At 39.8% G+C, this 22138-nt stretch overlaps 3 protein-coding genes across 3 annotated transcripts in view; 1 reads left to right on the plus strand and 2 right to left on the minus strand.

The window, feature by feature from the left end:
* The window catches only part of LOC307152235 (uncharacterized protein), a 295127-nt gene that overhangs the window by 187095 nt on the left and 85894 nt on the right, over window positions 1-22138 (plus strand). The window lies entirely within an intron of this gene.
* On the minus strand, window positions 82-2506 carry LOC307174162 (uncharacterized protein). Its single transcript, XM_079897873.1, has 3 exons — window positions 1318-2506; window positions 1058-1189; window positions 82-860 (listed from the first exon to the last, which is right to left on the minus strand). The coding sequence occupies exons 1-3, from the start codon at window positions 2483-2485 to the stop codon at window positions 640-642; spliced, it is 1521 nt and encodes a 506-aa protein (XP_079753999.1). The 5' UTR covers window positions 2486-2506; the 3' UTR covers window positions 82-639.
* Window positions 2506-14261, minus strand: LOC307154743 (uncharacterized protein; the record flags this gene model as incomplete). The annotated part of the gene is made up of 11 exons (XM_079864832.1): window positions 14134-14261; window positions 10485-10647; window positions 6947-7139; window positions 6775-6843; window positions 6494-6595; window positions 4300-4425; window positions 3663-4147; window positions 3569-3590; window positions 3416-3448; window positions 2567-3274; window positions 2506-2517 (listed from the first exon to the last, which is right to left on the minus strand). Exons 1-11 carry the CDS (start codon window positions 14240-14242, stop codon window positions 2506-2508), a joined length of 2022 nt encoding a protein of 673 aa, XP_079720958.1. The 5' UTR covers window positions 14243-14261.

Here is a 22138-nt window from a genome sequence, read left to right on the forward strand (position 1 = left end):
TTTATTTCACTTCAGCTGTGGTAAAGTATGCAAACACAGCGTGAGCATCTCACAATTTTAATTTCTATACCTTTATCCTTATTTCTTTTTATTTAGCTCCAAAGTGTTAAAGTGTTTGTGCCTCCCTACAAACCACCCTTTCTTTAAGAGTCGTGATCCTGTTCCGCACATAATTTCTCACACCAGTCCATGTTCGCTGCTTCAAAGCTTCTGGCTCTGCGTCACTACGGGAAGCAGAAAGTGTCCGCCACACGTGGCTGTTTTCAGCTCCTCCCGCCTGCACACTGCAACTCTCACCGATCGGTTACATCCAGCCCATGTTCAACACACCTATTCACTCTTCCCTTTTTATCCTCTTTACATTCTCTCCTCCCTCTATGACAGAAATATCAAAAAGTTTAACATGACATTCCATCCAACTTCATTGCAACTGAACAAAGAAAACTGAATAATGAAAATTGACTATTTTACAATCCTCTACTTCTTCATTAGCCTTCTTATACTCTAACTTTTCACTTTATATTCTGTTTCATTCCATCCTCAAAATATTTCTACACCTTCATCCTCATTTCTTTTAATTTAGATCTATTTCTTACAAAAAGAGCATAATGTGCAAAGTGTTAAAGTGTTTGTGCCTCCCTACAAACCACCCTTTCTTTTAAGAGTCGTGATCCTGTTCCGCACATAATTTTTCACACCAGTCCATGTTCGCAGCTTCAAAGCTTCTGGCTCTGCGTGAATGCATCTTTCACAGTCTTGCTTACCAGGAACTTTGCATGTCTTGATGAACTTCATCATGTGTCTCTCTACTGCTTTTACCTCACTGTCCTCCCATTTCTTTTTTGGAGCGTTTGAAGAACCTATGAAATAGTTAAAAACAAGTAAATACTCATTACACATTCTCATTACAACTAAATTGGTGAGTAAAGACCAAATCAAGACTAATGTGTCCAAATGTGTAGATTTTTTTTTTTAAATTTGGCTGGATATTGCCGCATGGAGCCAATTCATGTTTATTTGATTATTGTTGTTTGTGTAGTTTAGAGATTTTTCTTACCTTGATCCTCCTGTGAAACAGATTGATCAGATTGAACAAGTTGATCAGTCTCTGCTGGTGCTGTTGTTTGAGATAGGTCACTGTAATTCTCCTCATCACTTGACATGGAATCACCTTGGGCTTCAAGTTGCTCTAAATAATTCATTGACAAAAAATTAACATTTTATTGCTTATACTTACCATCTGTGACATGATTATATACATTGTTTTGCAAATATGTAAAGAACAGATACACACAGACAGTCTAAGTATACTCATACCATTTGGGTCGATTTCAATGTCATCAAGTTTCTTTCCTTTGTAGTCAGACAGTGTTCCTTTCTCCATGGCCATTAGGACTTTACTCATTTTTGCCAGCTGCAGTGTTCCCTCTGGTAACCGGTAATACTGTCTGTGGATTCTGATATCGTGACCAAGGAAATCAGCCAGTTGGTCTGCTTCATTCTCATTAAGGTTAAGAATTTTAGACATGGTTGCTATGTGTTTCCTGAGCCTAGTTGATGACAGTGCTTCGGGGTTCTTTATGCCACATTCGCAAGCAGCTTTTTTGATGCACTCTCCTCCTCTGTAGGCAGACATTGCTCCACATCTAGCAAACATAAAGGGATTCTCTGCTGGAACACCACAAAGCTCACGCGTTTCAACAAGCAGCTCCATGGCAGAAACCATTGAAGGCTTGAGGAGCACAGGAACCTTTCTCCCTCGTTTACCCCGGATCTCAACTCTTGAGAAGTGCAGACACAGCTTCCTCTCAAACTCAGACAGACAGATGGCAATGTCTTCGTGTAGCTCAGAAGAATCCCTGCTTTTAAAAGCTGACAAAAGCATCCGGGATACCTCACCTTCTCTCCTTCGGTTGAACAGGATGACCTGGGACAGCGTGACCTTAGCAAGAGCAGCGTAGCTGTCAGCAGAAGGGCAAGATCTGAGCTTATTTAGGAGCCCATTGTGTTTCTTTTCAAGATGTGCGTGCAGGACTTTGACATCCTGAGTGAAAGGAATGATCTGTGGTGTGTTCCACTTGGCTTCTTTCAATGTAGTTATAGCACCAGCAGAAATGTACTCATTCCACCTTGCATGGTGTATTTTCCTGAAGTCTCGGGCACACTCAGCACGATCATGATCTCCATACATCATGGCATTGCTCTCAACAATGCTACAGATCTTGTTTAAAGAATGCCCAAGTTTGAGAGCTAAAGAAGGAATGCGGTAGGAGTTTTTCTCTTCATCGTAGCCAGATACAACTTTAACAGCTGCTATGACATGTTTGAAGTTAGTTGGTATGATGAAGTCTACCATTGTTCTCAGTGGGGTAATCTTCCTTGCTTCAAGAAGAAGTCTGCCTACTTCTCTCATCTTCTGTCTGATGTAGTCATGTTTGGTCACATCAGACCCCATCCTGTTGAACATGTGCTCCCCCAGCTGCATGATGCATCTGTCAGTATGAACTACTCGCGAAACTTCATCATATTTCATAAAGGACAGTATTTTCTTTAAACCTTTGCTCACTTCTAAGCCGACTGGTGTGTTTAGAGCACACAGAGATCTAACTCTTTTCCTGCCCTGGGCATCATCATCTTTAGGTTTCAGAGGACAGTTTTTGATATGTTTCCAAAGGCTACGCTTGTTATAAAGCCCTTGGCAGTAAATGCAGTGAATAAATTCTTTGGCTCTTTGTCTATTTTTTGGACGGTAGCAGGCAATCATCTCCCCATGTCCTTGTCTCACCACATCTGTGTTGTGGGCAAAGTTGCCCCTTTTTCTAAGGAGATTTAACTGTACTCGTCTTTCTTTGGAATGTTTTGGAAATGCTACTGCCTTTACAACCCCCACTTCGTTGCGATGGACAAATTCAAGGTGTCTTGCCATTTTTGAATATGGCTTAGAGCAATAAAGGCAAAACTGCTTCTTGTTGTACGCCTTGCGGAGTTCCGTCTTTGGTGATGGCATTGACTGAATAAAAGTCTTATCACCAGACAAGGTGTTTGTCTCTTTAGATTGGCATTTCATCTTTTTTGGTGATGGTACAGTCATTAATTGATCAGATGAACTACCTGCCTCGTTGGGAGATGTTGGATGTATCAAAGCACTTTTGACCATGTCATGTCCAGAAGAACTACCATCCGATTCATCTGAGCTGATTTTTGGTATGTAGTCAACATCGCTGTAGTCTGTGACATCACTGTAGTCTGTGTCACAGACGGCACTTCCTGAATCCTGAATGAGAGAATATAACACTTACTCAAGGCAGTGGTTCCTGTAACATTACGTTTCATCGCATTGTGGACACTAGTAAGCAAAGTCATAATTATGCAAAAGGAATTGAGCATATAAAGTATCACATGGCAAGTCACATACCTGTCTTTTTCTTGATGGCCTTAAAGAGGATATCTGGAAAAGGAGAAATACAAACAAATGTAAATAATATATAATTTCATATAATCTATTAATAGTTCTACCAGTGCAATACAGCCAGACCATCCCAATAATTAAGCAAATTAATCTACCCACCTCCCTTAATGAGAGTGTCTCAGACATCTGCGATGAGTGAACCACAGGTGTTGATGCAGCACAAGGTGAAGATAAGGGTGGAGCAGGAGAAGATGAGGATGATGAAGGCTGCCCAGGCGAGGATGATGAAGGCTGCCTAGGCGAGGATGGTGAAGGCTGCCCAGGCGAGGATGAGGATGATGAAGGCTGCCCAGGCGAGGATGATGAAGGCTGCCCAGGCAAGGATGATGAAGGCTGCCTAGGCGAGGATGATGAAGGCTGCCCAGGTGGGGATGATGAAGGCTGCCCAGGCGAGGATGAGGATGATGAAGGCTGCCCAGGCGAGGATGATGAAGGCTGCCCAGGCGAGGATGATGAAGGCTGCCCAGGCGGGGATGATGAAGGCTGCCTAGGCGAGGATGATGAAGGCTGCCCAGGCGAGGATGAAGGTGGCATGGGTGGCGCAGGAGCTGGTGACGGTGATGAGGACAGGGCAGGAGGGCATGAGGTTGATGAGCCCATTATAGAGGTGGACAAAGCACAGGGTGCCGATGAAGAGGGTGCATCAGATGTGGATGCGACTGAGGATGACTGTGACAGCTTGAAATATAATTTGAATAAAAATATAAGGTCTAAAAGCAAAAGGACTAAGCAAACTGTTAATTAATAAAATTCATTAATAATAAAATAATTAACCGTTAATCGACTGAGGCGTTGATCACAGAATAGTGTGATGTTCACATATTACTCACCAAACAAACTTTTTGTGATTGCTGTTTAGCAATCTTGTGTTCCTTTTCAATTTCTGCTCTGTTAAAACGTTCATAGCAATCTTCATGATGTTTTCTTAATTTTGCCAATCTTGATTGAAACCGCTTCTGCAGATATATAAAGAGGTATTTAGCTTAAAGCAGGGCTCAGTAGTTTCTGGATTTCTTCGCTGTATTCTCGCTTTTTGCTCGCAGGTTTCTCTCTAGAGCTCCCCCCACAGCTTCGGAATAGATATTTGACAACACTGTTGTAAAAACTAGTTGGCGATTCTCAGACACCAGAGGCTAGTAGATCAACGACATCAAAGCAGATGGGACATTCTTTAAAACGTCTTCTTCATTCGGGTTCAAACAGCGAGAGGGAGCGCAATAATGACAGCATTTTAGCAGATTTCTTTTGGCCGTAAAGCAATTGTTTACATCGCGAGACCTGATATCATGCGAGACTTCCTGAAGCGGCGGCCCGCCGGCTCAAAGTTGCAAGTGCGGATTTTCCGCTCACGGGCACCAGGGGGGTGCGAAACGACCACCATTCAACCCGAAATAAGTAATATAACCATTCCAATGACTCCGAAGCTGTTCAGTTAAGGTAAAAAAAAGTTACTTAGAGCACCTTTAAAGAAGAATAAAATGTACATTAGCAATATTGAAAACTGTGGCACCCATTTCAGACAAGAACAAACACACTGTAGGAGTGAACAAAAAATAAAGAAACATGTTTTGCACATTTCAAAGCAAAGATCATTAATAAAATAAAAAACTCTAAACAAACATTTATACAAACTTTACATACAAATTGTGACAATAATCACATTAATAGTTACATTGGTTCAGACATTAAAACTCTGAACCAATAACTACTTAAAAGGATTAGTTCACTTCAGAATTAAAATTTCCTGATAATTTACCCGCCATCACACCATCCAAAATGTTCATGCCTTTCTTTCTTCAGTGGAAGAGAAATTAAGGTTTTTGAGGAAAACATTCCAGAATGTTTCTCCATATAGTTTCTTCATGAACATCTTGGATGATGTGAGGTTAAATCATCTTGGATGATTTAACTAGCAGAGGTTGGTAGTAAGGCGCTACATTTACTCCATACCATCGAAGTCATTTTTACTTTGTTTTAATTGTGGGTACATTTTACAAGTGTGGGTACATAAGTACATTTCTAATGGCAAAAAATGTATTTTGAACGAATCTTTATTATGACTCGGGACCACCGAGTTGTCTCGGAGAGTGAATCGTCCATTTTGTGCTGACCGCACATACCCAACATCCTATGGGTTCTGTAATGGAAACAGAAATTATTAGTTCATCTCTCGAGACTTCGAGTCCGAGTCTTTCGTTCTTTCCCGTCAGTCCCACAGAGGCTATGCTGTCAGTACCAGAAAGATAAATGATTAGTTCACCTCTCAAGTCCCCGAAAACTCAAAAAATGAACTAATCAATTCTGTATCCATTAGCGACTGCATAGCTCAGCCTATATGGGGCTGTCACGTGATGCACGAATGACTTGAACCCGAAGTCGATAGACTCGAAACGTGAACTAATCAATACTGTATCCAGTACTACAGACTGCAAAGCTCAATTTATGAGGATCACGGGATGATCGAACGGCTTAGATCGGGAGGTGAGGTAAACTAACAAAATGCATAGCCTGAAGACCCTAATTAATTAATTAATTTATCATAATATGGCCTTTTTCTTGCATTGCATTTTTTTTCTTATTCTAAATGCGATCAACATTTGATGTGTTTGGGGAATTTGGCTAACATGTAACATTTTAGAAATGACTCGAAAAAAGATTTGTTCATTTTGATGAACGAGATTTAAAGATCTGAGTAAAATGATCCAAACTTCCCACTACTATTACACACGTGTGCTGGATGAAGTGGATATGCACCTACAATCAACTAAAACCAAACCTTTGAAAGCATCCTATGGTTTGCCAGTGATAAAGATCTTTTCGACTTGAACACCTGAGCGCCAGCTGTTAGTGGTTGCCTGTGTTGCGTGTTCATTATTAAGTTGGGCGGAGCAATGAAGGGAGGGGTGTGTCTGTTTGGGTGTCGATTTCAAATATCAACAGTGTTTCTCAGAAATCACTCACTGCACTTTTGACTAGCTGGCAGTAAACATCAGTAGATAGTTGCTGCATGTATGAGATGGTTACCGTTTTATTCCTTGATGTTCTTGCTTTGCCTGACTGCTTATATGGACCATTGCTGTTCACCTTGTCCAATTCAGGAGAAGAAACAGAAGCTGCAAAATGGGGCTGGATGTCAGAAAAGAAACCAGTGAATATCAAAAACTGAATATTTGTAAAGTACAGAAAAACTTGTTCACGTTCATTCCTCTAGCTGTCCTACACTTTATCTATCATTTCTATCACACACATCTCTACGCTGAAAGAGTCAATAATGTAATGATACAGATGTTTTAAAGTGGACTTACCGATTTCTGCGGACCCAAACTGCTGGCTGGCTTTTTATCAGTGGATTCTGCTGATGCTTGATTTAAAGGCTTGAGAAATATGAGACCACAATCACATGGTAACTAATCAGAACGAGAGTTAAAGATTACCATGAATTACTGATTAATCTCTTTAGCATTTTCTTGATAGTACCTTGACTCGCCATGGCCAATCTGAGTCGCCATAATTGTAAGTGATTTCCTCCCCTGGTAGAATGTCTCGTACAGCAAAGAGACACAGGTGAGGTTTTCTGCTCACTTCAACGGTTCTCATTTTGCAAGTAGGATTTCTGGTCTCATCATTTACAAGTCTTCCCAAGGACGAGTCTTCTTTAGATGCATCCATGCTATAAAGACATAAAATTACCACTCAATACTAGCTAGACATGTACAGTTATTATAAGTGGTTCTGAACCCCAGTCCTGGGAACCCACCACTCTGCATAATGCTGTATGTCTGGTGTTTTAATCCACCTGATTCAGATGAGGAGTTCATCATCAGAACACGGCTCTATGAACTCATCTGAGTGTGTCAGGTGAAGGAGACATACAGAATCTGCAGAGATGAGGGTCTGAGAACCACTGATCTATATGATGGTGCACTGCAACATCCTCTCAGCTCTCAGATAAAGGCATCTAAAATTAACCATTTTGTTCTCTTTATGGAATACAGGGAAAACAAATATAGATGACTCAAGGAAACTGCACTCAGTACTCTTAATGTCAGTTCATGGTGAATTTTAATTATTAGGGTGTGTTCACACCTGGCATGTTTGTTTAGACTGTTAGTGTGGTTCATTTGAATAAGTGTGAACCAGGGCTTGACATTAACACCCGCCAACCCGCCAAATGCGGGTGGATTTTGCTCGTGGCGGGTAACACAGTCACTCCAACTCGCAACTTTGGCGGGTTGAATAATTGTAGTCTTTCAAAAGGCATCTGAAATAAGTGTGACACTACAACTCCCGTGAGTATTAGGGCTGTCAACGAATATTCTAAATTCGATTAGATTTAAAAAACAGAATTTCGAAGGTGAAAATTAATATTCGAATGTGGAAAAACGCCCGCGGTAGCAGAGGCGCGGCTGTCTGCTTTGCGAGTGGGCGCGCTGCCTGAGGGATCAGGGACAGGTAACAGGAAGAAGCGTTGACACATTAAACAGAAACATTACTAAAGTGTAGGCTACTGTACTGACTGAATAGATATTGCACGAATAAGGTAGGTTAGATACAGCAGTTTCATGCACTGCAGGCTTCCACTGGTTTGATTATTTACCGTTTCATGTCAAGGAAAAGTTCCGTTTACCACAGCACAGCTCGCTCGAAGCGTTCAATGTCGGTTCTATATACTGTAAAACTTAAATTAATGTTAATAATTTGTTTCAATCACTGAATGAAGCCTGCTATATAAGTCGCGACCTTAAATTGCTTGCACAAAACTCTTGATCAGCACTCAACATTTGCTTATTGTTGTTGTTCCTTTAAACCGTTATGCGCAGAGAGCGTGACGCCTCATTCGCGCCGCAAGACCTCCAGACGCGCATAAACGCGTCTTTACATTGAAATCACTCGCGCCTAACGCGCTATTCGTGTCCGGCGTGAACGCAGCAGGGTGAGGGCGAGCGAGAGAAAGTTGATTTACTTTTTTTTGTGTAGGTAATACGTTGTCAAATATGTTGAAACTTAAATAAACTACCTATACAAGTAGTTATGTCTCTTTCTATTAATTTGTCCTGTTATTGACGTAAGCGCGCGTCATTGACAAAATGCGCAACCAGATGTTCGAATAGTTCGAATAGGCAATAGGCTATGTGTTTAGCCTATTGCCCACTCATGTGTTTTTTTTTTTTTTAGAGGGAATATTCGAACGTCATTTTTGAGCAATTTTGACAGCCCTAATGAGTATTACATGCGCACAGTGTTGCCTTGCGCTTGCGCGCTAGTGACCGACAACACAGAAACAAAGAGACAGCTAGCTTCCCTGCTGGAGTGACGTCGTATGCCGGTGGAGCTATGTGGCGACATATAATACATAATACACGGTTTTATTTAAAAAAAGGAGCTTTACACACAACCTTATCAGAGCTAATGATAATGACCTGTATTGTTATATATTTATGTAGTCTTGATTTGGAGTGGTTTTACATTTAAAAGGGTTGTAAATCTAGTTAAAGTAAATTTTAGCACGCCATAGTCAACTTTTATCAGGTAATTTCACAACAACAAAAATGTGGCTAGTAAAAATGCTGTGTGGCTAGTAACTTTTGAAAACCACTAGCCACATAGGCTAGTGAGCAAAAAAGTTAATGTCAAGCCCTGGTGTGAACGCTGCCATCTGAAACCTGGTGCCACCAAACAAGCAGATCCAGAAAAAATAGGTCTCAGTTGGCTTCCAAACGAACTCTGGTGCGGTTTGAATAAAAAAATGAATGTAACATGGACCCAGAGACATGTAAACGAACCAAAAACAGGAAGATGTGACTCTAAAAAGGACAGACTGGTCAAGCATAACAGGTTTGACGATAGAAATGCCAATCTGAACACTAAGCGGACCCGGACCAAACGAACAGAACTACAGGCATGAACACATCCTACGTATTTTACAGTTGGTCAATCCAACAGACTGGTCAAGCATGTCTGCACATTACGTTCCCTAGCACGCACAACAACAACACCTGTCTGAGCGTGAGAGCAGCAAGTCAGCCTCCAATGACGATCAAATCAATAATTTTCAAACTTTCTCCAAGACGCAATTTTACCAACCACGTGAGTGTTCAGCGGTGGCTCTCAAAATGGGTTGCACAAGTCAAGCGTCGATACCACACTCTTGTGTTTAGCAGTCAGGACATGACGGAATTGTCTTTTGTCACTTGCATCGTAACTAAAGTTTATCATTTTCACTTCTTTTTAAGTCTTATCAGTTTAAACATTTGCGAATTTAAACTATTCAATACTCTCGCGTGCTCTGTTTACTCTGCGTGCATACATACAGTAAAGCCGTCTCACAAACAACTTGCGAGTAACAAAAGTAACTTTTTCGCGGATTATATCGCTTTAACGGGGGGGGAAAACACGAAAAATTGTGTAAAAATTCCGGTCATGGTTAGTATATTCAGAAACAGTCGGTATGTCTGAAATAAGCATAAAACGCATGTGACAGTGTGACAGACAGTATAATGAAAACAGTAATGGATCCGGCCACTAGCTCTAAAAGTGACAGCAGCCGTATGTGTCTGTCATTAATGTTGTCGTCAAAACAACAAAAGATAGCTTTCATTGTAAGGAATCAGAATTAATAGCCTATATATTTAATTTAGTCAGGACTCAGGACTAGTGTTATTTTACATTTGATTACCTTGTTCAGTTTCTGTAGCATTTCTGAATACTAGTGTTTGACCTACCCAAAAACGTTTCTCTTTCTTTGTATCTTTATTATTTTGTATATATTTTTTGCTACTTTTTTCAATTTAATTCAAAGATTGAAATCAAGCTTCCTTGTGTTGTGTAAACTCTTACAAACAAAATTACCCAATTGTAAAAACCCAATGAGTGAGCAAACATTTAGGTGAGATAAATGTAATAAAAAAAATTGTCTACATTTTTTTTCTATATCGTCATAAATATCATTATCGCAAATATTCTTTAAATATCGTGATATAATTTTGAGGCTATATCGCCCACCCCTAGTACTCACCACCAATTTTTGCCATGCCACTGAAAATCAAACAGGAACGTGTTCTCAGCTTCAGTGTAGTGTTCAGTTCGGTCAAGACTCTCCTGTGAACTCAGAAGTTCACCTCTGTATTCAAGAACAAAATCACCTCTGAAGAAAGCTCCAGTGGTGAAAACTCCACGCCCTAAAGAGGAGAAATACATTAGCTGCAGTTTCTTTAATGTCAACTATTATTTTAATTATTACTAAAAGTTCTCTACCATTTGATGTACATTATATAGCCGCGTTTCCACCGCAGGAACTTTCCCCAGGAACTAGGAACTTTGGGCTGGTACTCGATGTGTTTACACCGCAGGAACCAGGGTCTAAATGAAGTTCCGGGTAAATATTTGCCCCTCCGATAGTCCCTGCTCACGAGGTAGTACTTTTTCAAAGTTCAGGAACTTTCAGGGGTGGGACTTGTGCGCTGCACAAGCTGATTGGTTGTGTTCACGCCGCATTTTGGTTGGATGACTCCACGCAGCATTTTCTTTATTTTTAACCTCCCTTTTAAAAAGTGGCTTCATGCAGTAAAGTTGTCTGTCTGCAAATATGGAATTTAATAAAAAAAACTGGGGGACTGGCGACGAGTTTCAGGCTTTATTATTTGGGTATTTGTGGAAGAGGAAACTTTCTGCGCGTTCGTCACAGCCATCTCACGGCCAATGTCCGCAATAGCTGATAACATACAATTTTATATCTAACGTTAGCATTACGAGCTCTGAACACGCTTTATCAGTGCTCGTCTCTTTTCTGCCACAGCTTTTAATATTAAGTCATTATGTTTACACATTGTCATCTATTGCAAGGCAAACCATGTTACAAATTTACTATAACAGGATTGAAATAGCGCATTGAGGTTGGTAACAAACAACTATTTACAAGACTGTCACTATTTATGATTGATAGACGGGGTTCAGGCTTTTTTTAAGAGTATTTGCGCAAAAGGAAATTTTTGCGCGTTCGTCCCAGTCATCTCACAACGTACCTTGTCTAATTTTATACGCATACGAGCTTTCTGAACACGCTTTAGTATCAGTGCTCGTCTATTTTGTTATGTTAATTAGCCTACCTCGTTAGTAAACCAATAACTGCAGCACAGTTTGAATCTCCTCCATACTTATAAATGTGGCGCTCAAAACTGATTACTGTCCGTCGCAGACTGGGAGGAGCAGTTGCGCGCAGTTTACCTTCCCGGTACTTTAGACCGCGGTGTAAACGCAGAAAGCAACCGGTCTGGGGCAAAAAAGGTTCCTGGGAAAAAAGTTCCTGGGACAAATTGTTCCGGGTAATTTCGGTGGAAAAGCGGCTTAAGATGTAAAAGGGAAATTACTAAAGGAAAATAGTCAATAGTCAGGCTAATCTCAAAGCATGCTTTGCTTTTTATACTTTTAAGTCTTAAAATTATACAGTTAAAATGACATACATTTTCTTACACAAACCTATTTTTGCAGGCCAACCCGGTAGTAGTTGAACATCCCCTGGTTTCCTCCACAAAAACCCAATGGGATTTGCAGAAAATAAGCTAAACTTAATCTATAAACTACACCACAGTTGCACAACTTTAACTTCCTTACGATGAAGCTTCAACAACTGTGTTGCATTATTTTAAAAGACAATTCTGTTTGTTTATTATTTGCACCACTTTCGGATAGGTTTTCTTTGTGGTATATGGATGTTTTATTTGGCTTCTATAGTTTAGATAAAAGTATAGAGTTTTTGTTGTTGTTGTTGTTGATAAATGTGCCTCCAGGAACTCTAAAGCTTTAAAATCCATCTCCCTGTGTAATATTTATAATGTTTCTGCATAATTATAATGCATGTTTGACTGATTGTGTGATATATACATCCCTACATCTACCTAGAATAGTTTGCAAGATTGTGATTATAAACACAACGAGGCTGTGAATGTGACCAGATGAGTTAATCTGTTCGGCTGATGATGTTTAATGTCCCAGACAACCCCTGTCTCCCATTTAGACACTTGTTAAAGAAGAACACTCTGGTCAATTTTAACATTGACAATTTCAACATTTTTTTGTAAATTTGGAGTGCTGTCAGTACAGAGAACAACGACAAAAATCGGTGTTGCCTACACCGTGTTATCCTCTTTTTAAAATTTGCACCCTGTTGACTTCAATGGGGCAAGTTTTAAACCTGCTTTTAGCCTCTTAACATCCTTGATGTGTCATTACAAGTGCACAGCCATGTGAGTGATTCCTTCTGAGTGAACACGAGTGAATCTGACTGCAGTAGATGTGAAAGATATTAATAAAAATGATGTTATTTCAGCCAGCGCACATACCTGTATTTACATCCTGTTTTCGGTCGAAGCCCACAGTAGTCGATTGTCGAGTTCGGGCGCACAGGTTTAGTACCTATGATCACGCGCGTGAACTCGACAATCGATTACTATGGACTTCGACCGAAAACAGGATGTAAATACAGGTATGAGCGCTGGCTGAAATAACATCATATCTTTCACATCTACTGCAGTCAGATTCACCCGTGTTCACTCTGAAGGAATCACTCACATTGGCTGTGCACTTGTAATGAAAAGTCTAAAAGCAGGTTTAAAACTTGCCCCATTGAAGACAACAGGGTGCACATTTTAAAAAGAGGATAACACTCTGTACTGACAGCACTCCAAATTTACAAAAAAAAATTAGCTCAATGTTAAAATTGACCAGATTTCTCCTTTAACAACTGCCTTTTACCAGACAAGTAAAGGCTTTTAAAAAATAACACTAAAGAGAGTATTACTATTTTATGTTGTAGAGTAAAGCGTGAAAATATCTTGATCTTGTGCTAACCATGGATCTTATTTCAGGAATTTAACCAAAACCCATTGATCATGTTTACATGCACACCAATACGCTGATAACAAAATAAAATCACCTTCTAGAAATAATCCATTATCCTGGTTTACATGCAAACCAATAACCACGTAAACCACTACTTTATAAGTAAATCAGGTTAATGACGTCAAAACCTAACCATTCGCTTATCTGACTGTGTATTTCATATGTCATGTCAGTTGTGATGTTAAATAAAGCCCAAGAGTATTCCAGAATTTCAGCGGGAAACTTCCAGACTCATATTCTCCTCTCATGCAGTATCGGGTGCAGGATTTTGACTGTACCACTTCTGAACGAGATGAGAATACTTTTAAGAGGTTCTTGGGTCAAGAAAACGCTCGCTTTGTCTGGATGTGCTTTAATCCACAATAAGGACACTTTCCTGTCACACATCACACATGCTCACTTCAATAAGCCATGCACAGAACACAGAGGTTAATGTGTTTACATGCCGGGCAAATCTGCGAATAAGGGGCAAAAATCTATCTGTATCGATTGGTTTATGCTTATGCCGTTTATGATGACCTTAGTCTGCGTTTACATGACCACACGCATGTTACATGTCGGCTTATTATGCATAACTGGGTTAAGAATGTGCAAGTAAACATCGACTTTGGGTTGATGGAACCAGAAGTGCAAAAATGCAACTGGTTTTGTTTAACTTGTGAAACATGGATATTAGTTGGCCTAACAACCATATGACTCGCCTCACATTAAATTCTCAGTTTTGTCGATTTACGTTATTACTAAACTCCTTAGTCATTTATACTTGCCTTTATATTTGCTGATGAACTGCTCTTGAAGCCCAGGCTTGTCGGTTTCACAGGTAATGTGATGCTCAGCGTCCTGCAGAGGTTTTTTACGCCTTTTATTTCCCAGCATGCTGACTTACTTTCTTGAAATGACTGGAAAAAATAAAATAAAAATAAATATAAGGTGAATGAAATAAACAAGCATATTTAAAAAATCTTGTTGATCTTACTGGAATTGTTCATCCAAAAACATACATAATTAACATACAATTATATTGTTGTTCCAATTGAACCTCATGTTGTTCCAAACCTGTGTTGTGTTTTTTCTGTTCAACACTAAAGTATATCTTTATATTATATCAAGAGAGCTCTATTCAATGACAGCACATGTGACCATTCAACAACAGGCATTTAGATAAAAAGGCAATGTCAATGATGCCAAAAACCATTAGTTCTTGTGTGCCTTGTGACCACAATTGACATCAATCTACTGCATATTCATATTTGATTTAAGAGCGTATGGGAGATTTTCAGTCAGTAACCAGCTAGATTCATAGGGACTATTTTTTAATGTGCTTTTTGTCTGCTTTGCATTTGACACACACAATAAAAATACTATAAAGTGTCTATGTACTGTCATTGGGCAAAAAAGCTCTATAAAGATAAATAATAAATAAAAAAACAGGTATATAATGTAATGTAAAAAATTACATAAAATAAAAAAAATGATCAAATAATAATGATATAAAAAAATGTAATTCATTATTTCAAATTACTGTTGATAGTTGACAACACTTTTGAGAAAAAAAACACTGATATAGGCTAGTAGACACTCACTGACTACATTATAGTCACAATGACTCATTAATTTGTAGAATCTAAAGTACTATTATATAAAAAATAACAAAATTATATTTACTGGTCATTGCCTACAAGTTGGCAATAAACTTTTTCTTTATTGCAACAAATCATCAAATTAGAAGCAAACTCAAATACAGTCGAGAAGTAAATAAAACCCTAAGCGAAAAATAATTAAACAACTAAAATAAACATACATCTTACTAACTTTCATATTTCACAATGTATTTAGTTATCATGCATTTTCAGGACAAGTCTAGATCTCACCTTTCATGCGTGGTGGGGGCTGTCGTCTGGTCCCATTGTCACGTGTCTGCATTTCCCGGGAAAACACAACGTCGCAGACTTGCGTAAATGACGTAGTTACGTATTTGGATTCCACGTTGAAATTGTGACTACATTTATTTAACCTAATAGAAAAGTATCTGATGGCAAGAATCTTTGTTTTAATCACAGTACTGTTTCTTCAAACTAAAAAAAAAAAACTGTGGTGAAGTGAGTCTTTCTAGTGGACAGAGCACATGATCACTTTTAAACGAATCCACCCGCCTCGAACTAGGAACCAGTGCGCATGTGCGTACAAGCACCGGTTTAAAGAGCAAAAAATGGCTAAATGAGCAACCTAGATCTGCCTAGATCTCTTGAACAGACATCTTATTTTCTACTTATAGCATTTATTAATCAAAATAGTAAATTGATGTCTGCAAATACACAGCAGGGATGATATTCAAGCTAGTGTCCCACAACTACTTCAGAATTTATTTGAGTTAAGAAGGTGGGAAGGGGTGTGGATTATTTCGAGGCACTAAATTAAACTTTAACGTGCAATTTAACAGCATTATCTTTTTATGTCTTTAATAAATGAATGGCATTTTACATTAAAGGGGGGAGAAGCTGTTAGACCTTGTAAAAGTCCTTTAAAAACGCATAACCACAACAGATTGTCATCTTTTGAGCAGCACTGCTGATTACCTATCTCTCTGTCACTGGTCAGTCTGTTAGTTCATTCATCTCTCATCTCTTTCACTCTGCAGCCAGTCTCAGTGCTGTGGGGGAAGGGCGCGCGCGCGATCAGAGTCAGTGCTGTGGGGGAAGGGCGGCTGATCACAGTATGAGCAGATCTCAGTCAGACTGACAGTCAGAGGCAGAGCTAGGGTTAGGGCTAGGGTTAGGGTTAGTGTAGATCCAATGGCTTTTAAAATCAGAGTAAGAACAAAATACATCTGTAAACAAACATTTAAACGTGTCAGCTTGATTCATGAATCTTTTAAACACTTTTTTTCTTTTGTATGACTATATGTAACTGCTGTCTATCTATCTATCTAGAGAGAGACAGCAGTTACATATAGTTTGCTGAGAATGTTTGCTGTAACTGCTCTCCTCTATTAACAGTTATTATCAGTCGCTTTAGTACATTTATTGAATCATCCTTAAGATTTGCAAACCAGTAAGTGCATTTCATACAAACAGCAGAACACAATAGATTAGCCTACCATCAAACTCCAGTAACTTGCTCAAAATCCTTAGTACAATATCAAAGAACATATCAGTGCCATCAGAATGACAAGTCCTTGTGTCATTGTTCACAAACAAGAATGTCAAAATGCTTAGTCATGTTGTCAATATAACTGTATTCTGTCAGTATTTTCAGATGTAAACTATGGCTACGATTTTGATGATGATTGAAAATACAAAATACTGTCTGCACTTTAGCTGAATGACATATAAATTTAAACAGCACATATATACGCATTACTCTAGATGAGACTGGACAGGATTCACATATAGCCTACACTTTTACTGTTGGTCTGACAAAAAATTACAGTACAGTGTCATTGTGATATAAAAAACAAGACTATCAACACACATATACTGTATGTACGTGTCTCTATCAAGTATATTTACTGTATAATGTAAAATGCAAGTAGACTTTTGTAATATAGCATTACAGTAAGTCAACAGTTTATGGTGAACAGTACAGTAGAGTGAACACCTGTTCTGTCTACAAACGCTTGAATGATTGAGGACACACACGGTTGTTCTCCCAACATTCGGCTGCACCATTCGACCCGCCTCGGCCATAAGGTCATGACTGAGAACATGATCTACAATAATGGCACTTATTTCTTCTGAAACACACAATCTTGGCCTGTTCCTCTGTTTTACCTCCTTACCCTTCCACCACACATCCTTGCTCCTCTTCTTATTCTTCTCGGCTGTTCACCCTGTTGTTCTTCCTTTCTCAGAGTGTGTAACGTGTAGTGCTCTGTATACTTCCCAGATGAAGCTTCATGAGATGCACTCTGAGCTATAGAGAACTGGTTGATCATTGATTGATCTAATGCTTTACATTCCCCTTCATTAGTGAAATTCAGAATTCACCTCTGCAATTCAACAATTCAGGACAAAAAAAAGTCTAATAGAATTGTATAGAAAATATGTTTGACAGTTTATGACAACTAGTTCAACCAATTCTGCATTTAATGACTAATGCCTAAGAACTAATGCCTATATGTTTTGTGGGGTAAGATTATTCAACAGAGAACCAGTATAATACATTTTGATAAACATGACATAAGCAATTAATAATGTAAGAAACAGCAGACACTTGTACATAATCAACTGCATGAATGTACTGCAATTGTTCAAAAGAATGAGAAATTGCTTTTATGAGGTGCACAAGTAGATAATGTGGAGATTGAACAAGTAAGAATTTTAGTTGTGATCTGAGAAATGCACCAAAAAACTGAGAAAAACTGTAATATAATTAATATAATAATATAGTATAATTAGAATGTTTGCTGTAACTAGTACTCTCCTTTATATAATATAATATAATATAATATAATATAATATAATATAAAGAGAATGTTTGCAGTAACTGATCTCCTCTATATAACATAATATAATATAAAGATAATGTTTGCAGTAACTGATCTCCTCAATATAATATAATATAATATAATATAATATAATATAATATAATATAATATAATATAATATAATACTGCTCTCCTCTATATAATATAATATAATATAATATAATAAAGAGAATGTTTGCTGTAACTGATCTCCTCTATATAATATAATATAATATAATATAATATAATATAATATAATATAATATAATATAATATAATATAATATAATAATGTTTGCTGTAAGTGAATGTGTTGCTGCCTGTGGCAACGGACTCACGCTCGGTGGGTGGGGGAGGGGCGGCGGCCGCTCAGGGAAATCACTCATAATATGACAGGGAATGGCAGAGGATGGGCGAGGCTAGCCCCTTTTTAGGGGTGCTGAAGCACCCCTAAAAAGGAGCTCAGCACCCCTAAAACTTGGAGTAAGAAATGTTGTTATTCTAAAAATTATATATATATTTTTTTGTCTTTGACAAGGTTAAATAATGTTCTTCATCTTCAGTCCGCAGCAGCGCCAAGCAGAGCGCAGGTCAGAAACAGAGGCGCGCGTGTGTGTTTGTTCATCTGATCCTCATTGGTCTTTCACTTCTCGTCAATGTCAGAATATTTGAGATGACCAATCAAATCAAAGTAGGCGGGCTTTATGTTCACAGAAGCTGCTGAGCGCGAATTTTACATGGAATTTTAGCAGCACGACTGACGCTTCAGTTTACGGTCAAGTGCGAGTTAAGAAGATGTAAGTAGCTAAACTAAACATTTTATATTTGACAGTTTTTTAGGTCATAAATGTTAAACGAATGACAAAAATAATTAGAAAACTAATAAACTTTTGTCTAATTTCGCCATTTTGAGCTGAAAATAGGCCTATATAACGTGTAATTATGTCATTGTGAGGGGACAAGAAACATTAACAAAGCCGTTTTCATAGGCACAAGATTAATAATGCATGTGTACATGTTGAGAATTAATATAATACAATTTGTAGCCTTCAGTAAATTAAAAAAGTTCAGCTTTAGGAGGGGAAGAGACAGGGCAAGATCAGGAGACTGAGAGAAAAAGACAGTGATGGAGATGAGGAGAGAGCAGGTTTTAAATCTATTTATGATCCTTTTTTGGCCTTCAAACATCTTGAAATGCACATATCAGAGAAATAAAAATGTTTAACCCCATAACAACCTCAAATTTATGACCTCTTTGATTATAAAGCCCTGTCTACGGCCATGTATTTGGCCTAGATCAATAATGAATGTGTACATATCGTGAATGAATTTAATAAACTTAGTTACCTAGCTTTCCTGGTAGCTTTGTCTGAGAAAATGATTCATAAATCAACCTATCAGTTGACCCAATGTTTACTTTCTTCACTGACAGACAAAAATGAAAAGCCTATATCAGTCAAAGCTCAGCTTTAGGAGGGGAAAAGACAGAGCAAGAGAAAAACAAAGAGAAAAAGAGTGTGATGCTGATGAGGTGGGGAAAAAAACAGCTGCCCAGGTGGTTTTAAAGCTATTGTTATCCAATTTTTTTGGCCTTCAAAACATCTTAAAATGCACATATGTAGATCAGAGAAATCAAAATTTTCTCGGGGGAGCATGCCCCCGAACCCCCCTAACTACCTCACATTCGGGACCTCAGTGATTATAAACCCCGGCCATATGCATGTTACTGGATGAATGAATGCAACTAGTTAATAATGCGCATTAGACCATAAACTAACTTTTTTTTTTTTAAATCATACCCTCATTGGGGGCTGAGCCCCCCTAAAATGAAAATCCTAGAATCGCCCCTGCTAGGAGAAAACACTTAATACAAATAAAATCACGCATAAAAGCAAGCGATTTTTGCATGTTTTCATATCTTTTTGTGGCTTGTGTATTTTTATTGAACAAACTCAGATGAATAAATCATCACACCCATATTGACAGATTTAAACAATTGTCCCTCCGTTTTTGGAAGGAAATATGTACTTTTTAAATTCACATGACGTAATGTGTCTGTCCCTTCCCCGCTTCAAACTCGTTCCTATATGATTAATAAACTCCTATGTAAGTTACTGTACGTGCTGTATAGTCTCGGTGACGCGGGGGCGGGGCAGCAGCGCGATCTTCACACACACAGAGCAGACTCTGATGCGAGCGCAAAACTGCGAGGATTAAAGTTTAAAAACATGCTCATATAAATCGCGAGAGCTCCAGCTCAGGGCAAATTAGTCTATTTTTATTTAAATACTAATTATTGGGAATTTATCTATACTTTAATGTGGATTATCTGTCAATTCATTCATTAATCATGATTGTTTTTGCCTCCGCCATGTTTGTTGATGACGTGTTGGCATCTGATTGGTCAGATCATGAAGTCCCGCTCTCGTAGTAGCTTCCTACCCTCTGATTGGTCAGAATCCCCGAAGTGTGTATCTTTTCCGGAAGTGCAGTACTCCTAGAGGGCGCTGTGTTATACACACTTTAGTGGGGGGGCATACACACTTCAGGTACACAAATCACTTAAAAGTGATTTTTGGGGACAAGTGAGATTTTAAGCCTGGGCACCATTTTAGAGCATGCTGAATGCCATTATATAGTCAAACAAATGAGGACATACAAAATGTCCTCAATTTTTGAAGTGGTCCTCAGTTTACTGGTGTGTATCCTGGTGAATGTACCCAAAAGGGACATAAACACACACACAGTGGAGAGTACACACACAGCGGAGAGCACACACACAGCGGAGAGCACACACACACACACACACACACACACACAGTGGAGAGTACACACACGCAGTGGAGAGTACACACACGCAGTGGAGAGCACACACACACACACACACACACACGCAGTGGAGAGCACACACACACACACACACACACACACAGTGGAGAGCACACACACACACACACACACACACACAGAGGAGAGCACACACACACACACACACACACACACACAGCGGAGAGCACACACACACACACACACACACACAGCGGAGAGCACACACACAGTGGAGAGTACACACACACACACACACAGCGGAGAGCACACACACACACACAGCGGAGAGTACACACACACACAGCGGAGAGCACACACACACACACACACACACACACACACACAGCGGAGAGCACGCACACACACACACACACACACACACACAGTGGAGAGCACACACACAGAGGAGAGCACACACACACACACAGTGGAGAACACACACACACACAGCGGAGAGTACACACACACAGCGGAGAGCACACACACACACACACACACACACACACACACAGTGGAGTGCACACATATACAGCGGAGAGCACACACACACACACACACACACACACACACAGTGGAGAGCACACACACACACAGCGGAAAACACACACACACACACACAGCGGAGAGCACACACACACACACACACACAGCGGAGAGCACACACACACAGCGGAGAGCACACACACACACAGCGGAGAGCACACACACACACACACACACAGCGGAGAGCACACACACACACACACACACACACAGTGGAGAGCACACACACAGAGGAGAGCACGCACACACACACACACACACACACACAGTGGAGAGCACACACACACACAGTGGAGAGCACACACACACAGTGGAGAGCACACACACACACACACACACACAGTGGAGAGTACACACACAATGGAGAGCACACACACACAGTGGAGAGCACACACACACACACACACACACAGTGGAGAGCACACACACACACACACACACACAGTGGAGAGTACACACACAGTGGAGAGCACACACACACACACACACACACACACACACAGTGGAGAGCGCACACACACACACACAGTGGAGAGTACGCACACACAGCGGAGAGCACACACACACACACAGTGGAGAGTACACACACACACACACACACACACACAGTGGAGAGCACACACACACACACACACACACACACACACACACACACACACACACACAGCGGAGAGCACACACACACACACACACACACACACACACACACACACACACACACACACACAGCGGAGAGCACACACACACACACAGCGGAGAGCACACACACACACACACACAGTGGAGAGCACACACACACACACACACACACAGTGGAGAGCACACACACACACACACAGTGGAGAGCACACACACACACACACACACAGTGGAGAACACACACACACACACACACACACACAGTGGAGAGTACACACACACAGTGGAGAGCACACA

This window comes from Squalius cephalus (genome assembly GCF_949319135.1).
Source record: "Squalius cephalus genome assembly, chromosome: 2".
NCBI lineage: Eukaryota > Metazoa > Chordata > Actinopteri > Cypriniformes > Leuciscidae > Squalius > Squalius cephalus.

Bases quoted from the DNA above. Each gene is read 5' to 3' on its own strand.
- LOC307174162 (XM_079897873.1), bottom strand. From the start codon at position 2,485: ATGCAGCTGGGGGAGCACATGTTCAACAGGATGGGGTCTGATGTGACC. The intron at 1,190-1,317 runs GTATGAGTATAC...TGAATTATTTAG, and splicing joins CATTGAAATCGACCCAAATG to AGCAACTTGAAGCCCAAGGT. The intron at 861-1,057 runs GTAAGAAAAATC...ACTATTTCATAG, and splicing joins TGTTTCACAGGAGGATCAAG to GTTCTTCAAACGCTCCAAAA.